The sequence below is a fragment of the Oncorhynchus mykiss genome, chromosome 19, assembly GCF_013265735.2.
Source record: "Oncorhynchus mykiss isolate Arlee chromosome 19, USDA_OmykA_1.1, whole genome shotgun sequence".
Classification (NCBI taxonomy): Eukaryota; Metazoa; Chordata; class Actinopteri; order Salmoniformes; family Salmonidae; genus Oncorhynchus; species Oncorhynchus mykiss.
The window spans coordinates 17,846,690-17,860,853 of record NC_048583.1 but is presented as its reverse complement, the minus strand read 5'-3'; the positions used below and the strand labels follow the sequence as shown (position 1 = coordinate 17,860,853).

Below are 14,164 nucleotides of genomic sequence, written 5' to 3'. Positions count from 1 at the left end.
ATTCTCAATGTCTACTGCTAATACACACGGAACACTCTCAAACAATGTTCTGCTTTTACCCCTAATGTAAGGTTTAAAAACAAAACAAAACAAATATGATACCTTTTTCCTTATTGGAAGGCATTGTATTTATTTTAGTCTACCCTAACATTGTTACTCTATATATGTATTACAAATTGCTGTTGGATATTCACTTTCTGCTTCACACTTATTAAATGTCTATTATTTTAGGATTAACATGGCCAAATTTATAAAATACATCGGCCAATTCAGAAGGGAAGAGATGAACTTTGGAAGGAGCTCCTTTTTAAGGAAGCTCTCGAGACTAGGGCTTCCTTTTGGGATCAACATGCATTATAACTGGGCTAGCACTGCCTATCAGTCCACTATAGACGGCATGCTCTGTCCATAATAAGTCTGTCACCTGAGACAGGATAGACTGGGAAACAGAGCCAGTTTACACCACTTACGTAAGTCTACATGTGGGTAAGCAAGTTGTATATTATTATTATTTTTTCCATTGTTACTTTATCAAACCTCTAGTAACCCATTATACTATTCATATAGCATATTCGGTAATAGAACTCTCTCCTGTCATATCTTCACATCACACAGAATCCCTATATAACGTTATGAATTAACTTAGGTATTCACATTCACACCACCAGCAACGATCACAGTGCCGCCAGCCCGAGAGGTACATGTTCTCAAAGAAATCTCAGTAGTCAGACCACATAGACAATTTCCAGAAATGCCTATAGACAGCTGTCAGTGGGGCTTCTCTACCCTCACTCATACTCTCAAACTTTTCAATGACTTCTCCTGTCGATTGACAGGCAGTGGTGGACAGAACCCCTAGATAACATTACAGATTGAAAAACTCACACAGAACTGGTTGGGGTATCAGTTGAGCATCACTACTCTGGACGGTTCTGACTTATCAGTGATCAACTGCAGCTAGTCCCCTGACAGCTCTCATTCACTCAGTACTAATAATATATCTTATTATCTAAATGTCAATCCTCTTATTATCCAAATTTCAAATCCTTTTATTGTCCAAATTTCAATCCTTTGTTGAACTTCAGCTTACCAGTTATTATTCAAATTTCAATCTCTTACTATCCAAATTTCAATCAGCTTAAATCGTCATTTCAAGACTCACACAACTCTAACATTCACATTCACTTAGTACTATTCCCAAACACACTCAGTAATCTCCCTTATTACTCCATGTGCATCTTAAAAAATTATAGTCATTACATCCTATGCACAATATGTATCTTCAACGGTTCTCTTGACGATACTTCCTGTACACATAAAATAACACCTTGTGCTCAATAACACCTTGTGCTATTATCAGTGGTTTCAGACCACGTAGACACTTCATTAATGCCTACAGACAGCTGTCAGTGGGGGCTTTTCTATGGTACCTTTCCTGCCCTCACTCTAGCCTTCTCCTAAGATTAGCTCTAGCCTTCTTCAAGACTAGTGGTACCTTTTTATGTTTTGTTTTCTTGGTTTTATTATAAGATATTTTTTTTATGCAAATCTCTTCAAATTGACTCACTGAAATTCAGTCGCCATGTCCCTCAATTGTTTGCGGATGATGTGTCTCCTCCTGGGCAGCTCACAGTAAGGGTCTGGTCTGGGTGGGTCCTCGTCGTCTTTTGGTCAGACGGGAATTTCCCTCACGCTTCATAAAATGCTACACCGGTTTCCCTCGCAGACCCTCACTGGAACGCTCCACAGGCAGAAACAATCATCCTGTTCATTGATGCCATTTTGTCGTACACGTCCCTCACTCTAGTAGTCTCCCTCACAGTCACTATGCGGCTGCTACCTTACCCAGGAAGAGGACATAGTCGTCCATGGTGTTGATGGTGGCCACTCTGAAGACATTCTCTACTAGGATGACAAAGACGTCACGTGTCGACTTACAGAAACTGGTTATGTTGATATCTGTCGCCGTGTACGCATTCTGTGGTGAAAACAGACAAACAAGAGACAGAAGTATCATCAATAACCATGTGCGATTGCTGTCATCTTGGAATGAGTCTCCATTGTAAAATACATTCTGTCAATGATATAACACGTGTAATAGCAAGAATAATCAACATCGCACATGACAATCAATCTGATTCTGATAGGACACTTACTTGATTCAGGTATTTTAGACACTAATTCAGGCACCACAAGCAGCAGATGCAGTCTTTCAGCATACATCGAGCACAGGTATTTTCCTACCTACAGAAAATACTTTCAGCTTTAGTTCTCCACCCAGGGGCGCCGTATGGGATGGAAAAGTTAGAATGATTCTAAGGTCCTGTGACTGACAGGGGCCCTAAAAAATTATTAGAACATTGGGTACATTTTTTCCTACATTTTATTTACAATGCACTAATAAAACTAACGGTTTCTTTTTCTTTCTTTGTTTTTGACAAAAAGTAAACATCCAGAGAGCCTCTGTATTGCCCCCAAACCAGGCGCGAACGGTACTTGCTAGCAGTGAATTGTGAGTGAGGAGGGCCGGTGGAGCATCATGTCTCAGCTTCCTAAAGAAAAATCTGGCTTCCAAAAACGAAAAAGAAAGAAAAGAAAGACAGGAGAGGAAAGAAAGAAAATAAAAAATTTCACAAAGGTGGGTGAGTCCGTGAGTGGTGGAAATTAACCTGTTAGCATAGCCCATAGTGAAATAGGCTACTTTTACTCCCCTAACATTAGTTACTTAATATCTTCACAGAAAATTCTGAGTGTTTACATTTCGCTCCTCTTTTAGCCGACATTTAATCAATGCAGGCAAACTTTTAGCAAGCTATTCAAACTCAATCCGTTGTCCCTGTCCCTGCCTGGTGCCAGGCCCAACACATGCAGCTTCAGGCTCAGCAGTCCTTTCTCCCCATCCCCATACCCCTGAACCAGCCCTACTCCCAACTGAAGGAGGTGAGCAGCTTTGTGTTGAATGACATGTCAGTTGGGAGAATTGCAGGGACTGCAATGCATTGAGGACAGGAATGTGATTCTCCAGTCAGGAAAAATCTCACTTGACACAGAGGCAGCCAGTATCAGAGCCTTAAAGGAAGAGATGCAGGCTCTTAGAGATGGATGGGAGTCTCTCCTGTCTGAGGCAACACTGATTGCTACACAAATGGATGTTGCACCTCAATTTAGCAAAGAACACAGCCACCAGAGGAAAAGGAAGAGATTCCATGGTGAGACCTCTCAAGAGAAGACAGCTCAGGACAGTGCAGCAACAGTGTTTCAGAACACAGTGTTGTTTTACTGCTATGGACAACATGATAAGTGACTTGGACACTAGGTTTCAGAACACAGTGTTGTTTTACTGCTATGGACAACATCATAAATGACTTGGACACTAGGTTCCACACTACTGCCAAAAATTGTAGAATAATTTTCTGCTGTTCTGAAAGTTGGGCAGATTAGTGAGGATAAAGTCCCTTCTGTGTGCCAACCACTGATCATGAAGTATTCCAGAGAACTTACACCTGAGATTCAAAATGAAGTAAGACACCTGAACACTGAATATGCTGCCACTTTCCCCCCTAACTTGTCCCCTCTTGGTCTTCTGAATGCAATTTGTAAGATGCAGCTGCAAAGCATTTTTGGAGAAGTGTACATTGCTTGACGTATATTTTGCACACTGCCTGTGACTGGTGGTGAGAGAGCTTTCAGTAAGCTAAAACTGATATAAAACTATTTCAGGTCCACTATGTCCCAGGACAGGCTTTGCAGTCTTGCCATGCTGTCCATTGAAAGTTAGTTAGCTAGAAAGCTGGACTTCAAAGACTTGATCAGTGACTTTGCTAGCAGGAAGGCTTGGCGCTGGGCTCTTGGTGAGTAAGGCTGAGCAAGGACCAGTGATACCTGTTCAATGGCATGGCTATGGATATTGGATCACTACACACATGATCCCCACAGGCTGAGAACAAGATATATCTCAAAGTAATGGCTGGATTGCCATAAAATTAGTTGTGTACAATCAAGACCCCAAGTGGAAGAAACCTATTGATTTGGTGACCTCTTGACCTTTCCTCTAGCGCCACCATTAGGCCTTTTCATTTCCATTTGGTTTTCCATTTCCAGCTGCTTATTTTCTAGTTGGAATGTATACTTAGTTCAAAAATCTGCTGCTGATTTTATTATTTTGTTTGTTATATCATTCTATAGATGATAATGTTGCTTTATTTTAATTGAAGAGGTTAATGTATATTTAAGTTATATTTATTTTAAGTTATTCATTAATGTTAAGAGAATTTTCCATTCAAGAATTGTACCATTAAAACTACATTTAGACTGTAAAAGATGGCCTTTAGCACATTTCTTATAGAGGGTATCAGTCTTGCATCAAATAGTGAATTCCACTGTATGCAGAACATTGCATGCATGTCTGCACAGTGTTATATTTTCACAGCTCACTGTCAGTAAATATTGTACGGTAAATATTGGACTACAATAGAGTTTTAAGCCTGCGAAGTTAGAGCTATTTAAAGCTTTGAATGGGTCGATTGGGTTCTGGAGGTGTGTGGTTACAGCTAATGTGCAGGGTTGGTGTGGCTTGTGGTGGTGGAGCCCAATGGGATATCTTTTCATGGGGCCCAAAATCCATGTGGTGCCCCTGTCTCCAACTATTGTTTGACTTGATGGCAGCATTCGTGCAGAACTGAAAGCGCGAACCACTGCATTTAATCATGGCAAGGTGACTGGGAATATGGCCGAATACAAACAGTGTAGTTATTCCCTCCTCAAGGCAATCAAACAGGAAAAACGTCAGTACAGAGACAAAGTGGATCCCAATTCAACGGCTCAGACACAAGACGTATGTGTCAGGGTCTACAGACCATCACGCACTCCCTAGCCTCCGTCCTCAGAGCATGTGCAGACCAGCTGGCTGAAGTGTTAACGGACATATTCAATCTCCCTCTATCCCAGTCTGCTGTCCCCACATGCTTCAAGATGTCCACCATTGTTCCTGTACCCAAGAAAACAAAGGTAACTGAACTAAATCGCCCCGTAGCACTCACTTATTTCATCATGAAGTGCTTTGAGAGACTTGTCAAGTATCATATCACCTCTACCTTACCTGAGACCCTAAACCCACTTCAATTTGCTTACCACCCCAATAGATCCACAGACGATGCAATCGCCATCGCACTGCACACTGCCCTATCACATCTGAACAAGAGGAATACCTATGTAATAATGCTGTTCATTGACTATAGCTCAGCATTCAACACCATAGTACCCTGCAAGCTCATCATTAAGCTCGGGGCCCTAGGTCTGAACCCCACCCTGTGCAACTGGGTCCTGGACTTCCTGACGGTTCGCCCCCAGGTGGTGAAGGTAGGGGGAAAAAACTCCACTTCGCTGATCCTTAACACGTTTCTCAGCCCCCTACTGTACTCCCTGTTCACCCATGACAACGTGGCCACGCATGCCTCCAACTCAATCATCAAGTTTGCAGACCACACAACAGTAGTAGGCCTGATTACCAACAATGACGAGACAGCCTACAGTGAGGAGGTGAGGGCCCTGGGAATGTGGTGCCAGGAAAATAACCTCATTCAACGTCACCGTCAACAAAGGAGCTGATCGTGGACTTCAGGACACAGCAGAGGGAGCACCCCACTATCCACATCGACGGGACAGCAGTGGAGAAAGTGGAAAGCGTCAAGTTTCTCTGCGTACACATCACTGACAAACTGAAATAATCCACCCACACAGACAGTGTGGTGAAGAAGGCGCAACAGCGCCTCTTCAACCTCAAGATGCTGAAGAAATTTGGATTGGCACCTAAAACCCTCACAAACATTTACAGATACACAATTGAGAGAATCCTGTCGGGCTGTATCTCCTCCGCGTGTTACGGCAACTGCACCACTCGCAACCGCAGGGCTTTCCAGAGGGTGGTGCAGTCTGCCCAAGGCATCACCAGGGGCAAACTACCTGCGCTCAAGGACACCTACAGTGCCCAATGTCACAGGAAGACTAAAAAGATCATCAAGGACAACAACCACCCAAGCCACTGCCTGTTCACCCCACTTTCATCCAGAAGGCAAGGTCAGTACAGGTCATCAAAGCTGGGACCGAGAGACTGAAAAACAGCTTCTATCTCAAGACCATCAGACTGTTAAACAGCCATCAGTAGCACCTTAGAGGCTGCTGCACTATATACATATACTTGAAATCACTGGCCACTTTAAAATGGAACACTAGTCACTTTAATCATGTTTACATATTTTGCATTACTCATTTCATATGTACAGTGGGGCAAAAAAAGTATTTAGTCAGCCACCAATTGTGTAAGTTCTCCCACTTAAAAGATGAGAGATGCCTGTAATTTTCATCATAGTTACACTTCAACTATGACAGACAAAATGAGAAAAAAAATCCAGAAAATCACATTGTAGGATTTTTAATGAATTTATTTGCAAATTATGGTGGAAAATAAGTATTTGGTCACCTACAAACAAGCAAGATTTCTGGCTCTCACAGACCTGTAACTTCTTCTTTAAGAGGCTCCTCTGTCCTCCACTCATTACATGTATTAATGGCACCTGTTTGAACTTGTTATCAGTATAAAAGACACCTGTCCACAACCTCAAACAGTCACACTCCAAACTCCACTATGGCCAAGACCAAAGAGCTGTCAAAGGACACCAGAAACAAAATTGTAGACCTGCACCAGGCTGGGAAGACTGAATCTGCAATAGGTAAGCAGCTTGGTTTGAAGAAATCAACTGTGGGAGCAAATATTAGGAAATGGAAGACATACAAGACCACTGATAATCTCCCTCGATATGGGGCTCCACGCAAGATCTCACCCCGTGGGGTCAAAATGATCACAAGAACGGTGAGCAAAAAACCCAGAACCACACGGGGGAACCTAGTGAATGACCTGCAGAGAGCTGGGACCAAAGTAACAAAGCCTACCATCAGCAAGGGCATTGAAGATGAAACGTGGCTGGGTCTTTCAGCATGACAATGATCCCAAACACACCGCCCGGGCAACGAAGGAGTGGCTTCGTAAGAAGCATTTCAAGGTCCTGGAGTGGCCTAGCCAGTCTCCAGATCTCAACCCCATAGAAAATCTTTGGAGGGAGTTGAAAGTCCGTGTTGCCCAGCAACAGCCCCAAAACATCACTGCTCTAGAGGAGATCTGCATGGAGGAATGGGCCAAAATACCAGCAACAGTGTGTGAAAACCTTGTGAAGACTTACAGAAACCGTTTGACCTCACATTGCCAACAAAGGATATATAACAAAGTATTGAGAGAAACTTTTGTTAATGACCAAATACTTACTTTCCACCATAATTTGCAAATAAATTCATAAAAAAATCCTACAATGTGATTTTCTGGATTTTTTTTCTAATTTTGTCTGTCATAGAAGTGTACCTATGATGAAAATTACAGGCCTCTCATCTTTTTAAGTTGGAGAACTTGCACAATTGGTGGCTGACTAAATACTTTTTTGCCCCACTGTATATCTATACTGCATTCTATTCTATTCTAATGTATTTTAGTCAAAGCTGCTCCGATATTGCTCGTCCAAATATTTATATATTCTTAATTCCATTTCTTCATTTTAGATTTGTGTGTTTTGTGTGTATCGTTGTGAAATTGCTAGATCATTATTTTTTAGATATTACTGCACGGTTAGAGCTAGAAACACAAGCATTTCGCTACACCCGCAATAACATCTGCTAAACACGTGATGTGACCTATAAAATGTGATTTGATTTGACTTGACAAACTGGTGGTCGGTATGAGCGAAAGTGAGTATGTTTAAATGCCTTTCCTGGGATACTTCTTGTTGCTAATGGTCAAATCTTGCCTGGCTGCCCAGACCCATTGCCATGGCCAAACGCCACACCCATGAACTTTGTTTCTTATCAATAGAGCAGAGGAAGAATTCTGTGTGAGTCATCGGGCAAGCTCAAATCTACCTAGTGTAACGGTTTCCTTTCTCCTCTTCCTCTGAAGAGGAGGTGTAGCAGGGATCGGACCAAAATGCAGCGTGGTTATTTGTATACATCTTTAATAAAGATGAAAACACGAACAGTATACAAAAACAATAAACGTGAAAAAACCTAAACAGCCTATCTGGTGCAAACAAACACAGAGACAGGAACAATCACCCAGGAAACACTCAAAGAATATGGCTGCCTAATTATGGATCCCAATCAGAGACAACAATAAACACCTGCCTCTGATTGAGAACCACTCCAGGCAACCATAGACCTTTCTAGACAACCCCACTAACCACAATCCCATAACCTACAAAAAAACCCTAGACAAAACACACCACATAAATAACCCATGTCACACCCTGGCCTGACCAAAATAATAAAGAAAACACAAAATACTAAGACCAGGGCGTGACACCTAGACTGTGTTTATTTGTTCATCCCCATGAACTTAAATTCTTTTTTTTTTACGTCTTTGGAAAACGTTCCATACATCTGCAATAATTCCTTGTTTAACATTTCTGATTCACACTTTTTTTTACCTAGATCATTCCTGTTTAAAGATGTTCAACCTGGTTTGATTTTAGATGATTAAACAATGTATCAAGATAGAAGAGAGAGATCAGCAACGTGAAGGGTTAATTCTGTTACAGAGTGCAGAGCAGCACTGGGTGGGGAGGAGCATTTTGATGTCAAGTTGCCAAAGTGAAACTTAAGTGGATAGACGATTGAACAGCAAAAGAGCAAACTATCTCCAACGCTCTCAAACTCCTCAGAAATCTTCATTAGACAGCTAAGCTGTCTCCAGGGCTTTTTTGATACTACAGTCAGAAAGATCAGAGAGAACCCACACTCTCTCTCACACACAAGTGAGTAGAGATTTACCAGGGCAGGTGAAGATACATTCTATTGTGTAACTTATTATATTCTAACTGTTTTCTTTTCTACAGTACCTATGTTAAGCTATATTTTGTAAATTTATTAATGCATAATGTATGTTGTGTGGTTAAACAGGATTGGTTTGTATCCCTTAATGCCATGTTGATGGCACTGAAACTATCAAGAGCTGACTCTTTCCAGGAAATCATTTATAGTTCCGCCTTCTTTCTAGATATGGCTTCCTCCAGCAGTCTCCTGTCTGAAGAGCAGTTTCTGTGCTCTATCTGTCTGGATGTGTTCACTGAGCCAGTCTCCACTTCGTGTGGACACAACTTCTGCATGGCCTGTATAACAAAGTACTGGGATAGCAGCGACCTGTGTCAATGTCCACTGTGTCAGGAGAAATTCTCCAGGCAACCTAAGCTTCGTGTCAACACAACCTTCAGAGAGATTATAGAGAATCATAAATTGTTGAGAGACACAGGTAAAGATGAGTCCCCTGCCAAACCTGGAAAAGTGCACTGTGACGTCTGCACTGGGACGAAGCGCAAGGCCCTGAAGTCATGCCAGGTGTGTCTGGCATCTTACTGTAAGACTCACCTGGAGCCTCATCAAATATCCCCAGCATTCAAGAGACACAAGCTGATCGACCCTGTGGAGGACCTGGAAGACAGGATCTGTAAGAAGCACGACAGACTCCTGGAGCTGTTCTGTAGGACTGACCAGACGTGTGTGTGTCAGTTCTGCACTGAAACAGACCACAAGACTCATGACACTGTTCCTATAGAGGACGAGTGTGGAGAGAGGAAGGCTCAGCTGGGGAAAACTGAGGCAGAAGTGCAGAGGATTATCCAGGAGCTACTGCAGAAAGTTAAAGAGATTAAACTCTCAGTACATCTCAGCAAAAGAGATGCAAAGAGGGAGATAGCAGACAGCATAAAGGTCTTCACTGCTCTGGTGCGCTCCATTGAGAAAGGCCAAGCTCGGCTCATTGAGGAGGTTGAGGAGAAGCAGAAAGCAGTAGAGAGGCAGGCTGAAGGGCTCATTAAAGAACTAGAGCAGGAAATCACTGAGCTAAAGAGGAGAAGCACTGAGCTGAAGCAGCTCTCACACACTGAGGACCACCTCCAACTTCTCCAGAGCTTCACATCCGTGGTGTGCACCCCTCCACCCACCAAGGACTGGTCTGAGATCAGTGTTCACAGGGCTGTGAGGAGAGCTGTGTCTCAGCTGGAGGAGACATTGAATAAAGAGATGGAGAAGCTGCCTGAGGTCAAACTGAAGAGGATTCAGCAGTATGCAGTGGATGTGACACTGGACCCTGATACAGCAAATCTCTTTCTCATCCTGTCTGACAATGGGAAACAAGTGAGAACTGGAGACACGGAACTGAATCTTCCGGACAATCCAAAAAGGTTTGATCGTTTTATCGTTCTCCTTGGAAAGGATGGCTTCTCCTCAGGGAGATTTTACTATGAGGTGACGGTTAAGGGTAAGACTAGGTGGGATTTAGGAGTTGCCAGAGAGTCCACTGACAGGAAGGGGGATATCACACTGAGCCCTGAACATGGAGTTTGGACTATGATGCTAAGGGATGGGAATGAGTACACAGCCTGTGCCTCACCGCAAGTCCGTCTCTCCCTGAGCGAGAAGCCCCAGAAGGTGGGGGTGTTTGTGGATTATGAGGAGGGTGTGGTCTCTTTTTATAATGTGGAGGCCAGGTCTCATATCTACTCTTTCACTTGCTGCATCTTTACAGAGAAAATCTACCCATTCTTCAGTCCCTGTAGTGATGATAGTGGTAAAAACGCAGCTCCTCTCGTCATCTCTCCTGTCAATCACAAATACTGATTAAACAAAGGACTTAATCTTTCTTTAAAGCTGCAATATGTAACTTTTTGGGCGACCCGACCAAATTCACAAAGAAATGTGAGTTATAGATCTGTCATTCTCATTCAAAGCAAGTATAAAAAGCGGTAGATCTGTTGTATGTGCATTATTTCTATGCTTCCCGTTATTACATTTCATTTTGGCATCTTTTACTTTCAGGTTTTGTACACCACCTCCAAACAGCTGAAAATACAATATTTTGGGATGTGGAAAATATATTTCACAGCGGTTTAGATGGTACAATGATTCTCAACACTATACTTGCTTTTTTTGGGTCAAAAACTGAAATTAGGCGAACTATTAGAATTTTAGCAAGCAGGAAACGGCAGAGTGATTTCTTTATTGTGCATCTTTAAGCTGGTTGTTGATACTGTATACGTGAAAGTGATAAAGGACTTACTTTTCCTTTGATCTGGTTGTGGATGTAGGTTATTGTGAAAAAGGACTTTAAGCTGGTTGTTGATACTGTATAAGTGAATGTGGTAAAGGACATACTCAGCCTTTGAGCTGGTTGTTGATACTGCATAAGTGAATGTGGTAAAGGACATACTCAGCCTTTGAGCTGGTTGTTGATACTGTATAAGTGAATGTGGTAAAGGACATACTCAGCCTTTGAGCTGGTTGTTGATACTGTATAAGTGAATGTGGTAAAGGACATACTCAGCCTTTGAGCTGGTTGTTGATACTGTATAAGTGAATGTGGTAAAGGACATACTCAGCCTTTAAGCTGGTTGTTGATACTGCATAAGTGAATGTGGTAAAGGACATACTCAGCCTTTGAGCTGGTTGTTGATACTGCATAAGTGAATGTGGTAAAGGACATACTCAGCCTTTGAGCTGGTTGTTGATACTGTATAAGTGAATGTGGTAAAGGACATACTCAGCCTTTAAGCTGGTTGTTGATACTGCATAAGTGAATGTGGTAAAGGACATACTCAGCCTTTGAGCTGGTTGTTGATACTGCATAAGTGAATGTGGTAAAGGACATACTCAGCCTTTGAGCTGGTTCCACAGTACTGTACTTCGATAAAGGGCATACTTTTCCTTGGAGCTGGCTGTGGATCTAAGACAGTGTGTGATAAGGGAAATAATGTGCCTATAAGCTGGTTGTTGGTTTAGGAAAGTGACTGAAAAGTGACTGAATATGATAAAATACATACTTTTCTTTTGAGCTGATGGTACAGTGCCTTCAGAAAGTACTCATACCCCTTGACTTATTCCAGATGTTGTTGTGTTACAGCACAAACTCAAAATATATATTTTTACACACAGTACCCGATAATAACAAAGTAAAACATTTTTAATATATGTGTCACGTTCTGACCTTAGTTCTTTTGTTATGTCTTTGTTTTAGTATGGTCAGGGCGTGAGTTGGGTGGGTTGTCTATGTTCGTTTTTCTATGTTGTGTTTTGTGTTTGGCCTGGTATAGTTCTCAATCAGAGGCAAGTGTCGTTAGTTGTCTCTGATTGAGAATCATACTTAGGTAGCCTTTTCCCACCTGTGCTTGGTGGGTGATTGTTTCCTGTTTTTGTTGTTTGTGTCACCATTCAGGACTGTTTTGTTTTTTGTTTCTATTCACTTGGTTATTTTCGTATTGAGTCGTGTTCAGTTCTTATTAAAGTATCATGGACACTTACCACGCTGCGTATTGGTCCGATCCTTGCTACTCCTCCTCAGAAGAGGAAGAGGAGAGCCGTTACAATATGCTACCATTCAAATGTTTGGGGTCACTTAGACACTTCCTTGTTTTTTTAAAGAAAGCTATTTTTTTGTCCATTAAAATAACATCAAATTGATCAGAAATACACTGTAGACATTGTTAATGTTGTAAATGACTATTGTAGCTGGAAATGGCAGATTCTTTATGAAATATCTACATAGGCTTACCGAGGCCCATTATCAACAACCGTCACTCATATATTCCAATGGCACGTTGTGTTAGCTAATCCAAGTTTATCATTTTAAAAGGCTAATTGATCATAAGAAAACAATTTTGCAATTATGTTAGCACAGCTGAAAAGGGTTGTTCTGATTAAAGAATCAATACAACTGGCCTTTAGACTAGTTGAGTATCTGGAGTATCAGCATTTGTGAGTTTGTTTACAGGCTCAAAATGGCTAGAAACAAAAAACGTTCTTCTGAAACTCATCAGTGTATTCTTGTTCTGAGAAATGAAATCTATTCCATGTGAGAAATTGCCAAGAAACTAAAGATCTCATACAATGCTGTATACTACTCCATTCACAGAACAGCACAAACTGGCCCTAACCAGAATAGAAAGAGGAGGCATCGGTGCACAACTGAGCAGGAGGACAAGTACATTAAAGTGTCTAGTTTGAGAAACAGTCGCCTCACAAGTCCTCAACTGGCAGTTTCATTAAATAGTACCAGCAAAACACCAGTCTCAACATCAACGCTGTAGAGGAGATTCTGGGATGCTGGCCTTCTAGGCAGAATTCCTCTGTCCAGTGTCTGTGTTCTTTTGCCCATCTTAATCTTTTCTTTTTATTGGCCAGTCTGAGATATGGCTTTTTCTTTGCAACTCTGCCTAGAAGGCCAGCATCCCAGAGTCGCCTATTCACTGTTGACGTTGAGACTGGTGTATTGCGGGTACTATTTAATGAAGCTGCCAGTTGAGGACTTGGAGGCGTCTGTTTCTCAAACTAGACACTCTAATGTACTTGTCCTCTTGCTCAGTTGTGCACCGGGGCCTCCCACTCACAGGACAAACCATCTACAGAGACAAACATACAGTATCTTTTCCAGACAGATCAAATCTAAACCAGGCCAGAACTTGTCCGTGTAGACCAATTTGGGTTTCCAATCTCTCCAAAAGAATATGGTGATCGATGGTATCAAAAGCAGCACTAAAGTCTAGGAGCACGAGGACAGATGCAGAGCCTCGGTCTGACGCCCTTAAAAGGTAATTTACCACCTTCACAAGTGCAATCTCAGTGCTATTGTAACAGTATGGCTTCCATCCCTCTCCTCGCCCCAACCTGGGCTCAAACCAGGGACCCTCTGCACACATCAACCACAGTCACTCACGAAGCATCGTTACCCATCGCGCCACAAAAGCCACGGCCCTTGCAGAGCAAGGGGATCAACTACTTCTAGGTCTCAGAGCGAGTGATGTCACCGACTGAAACACTATTAGCGCGCACCACCGCTAACTTGCTAGCCATTTCACATTGGCCACACTATGATGGGGTCTAAAACCAGACTGATGCGTTTCGTATACATTGTCTTGAGGAGGCCGTGAGTTGCTGCGCAACAGCTTTTTCTAAAATATTTGATGTCTTTACTATTATTCTACAATAATAGTGAAGACATCAAAATGTATTCTACAATGTAGAAAATAGTACAAATAAAGAAAAACCCTTGAATGTGTAGGTGTGTCCAAACATTTGA

General features: G+C 42.1%; 1 protein-coding gene across 1 annotated transcript; it reads left to right on the top strand.

Annotated features, from left to right (window-relative positions):
* Positions 1–9,035: 9,035 nt before the first annotated feature.
* On the top strand, positions 9,036–12,012 carry LOC110497450 (E3 ubiquitin-protein ligase TRIM39-like). Its single transcript, XM_021573556.2, has one exon. The coding sequence runs from the start codon at positions 9,097–9,099 to the stop codon at positions 10,711–10,713; it is 1,617 nt and encodes a 538-aa protein (XP_021429231.2). The 5' UTR covers positions 9,036–9,096; the 3' UTR covers positions 10,714–12,012.
* The last annotated feature ends 2,152 nt before the right edge of the window (positions 12,013–14,164 follow it).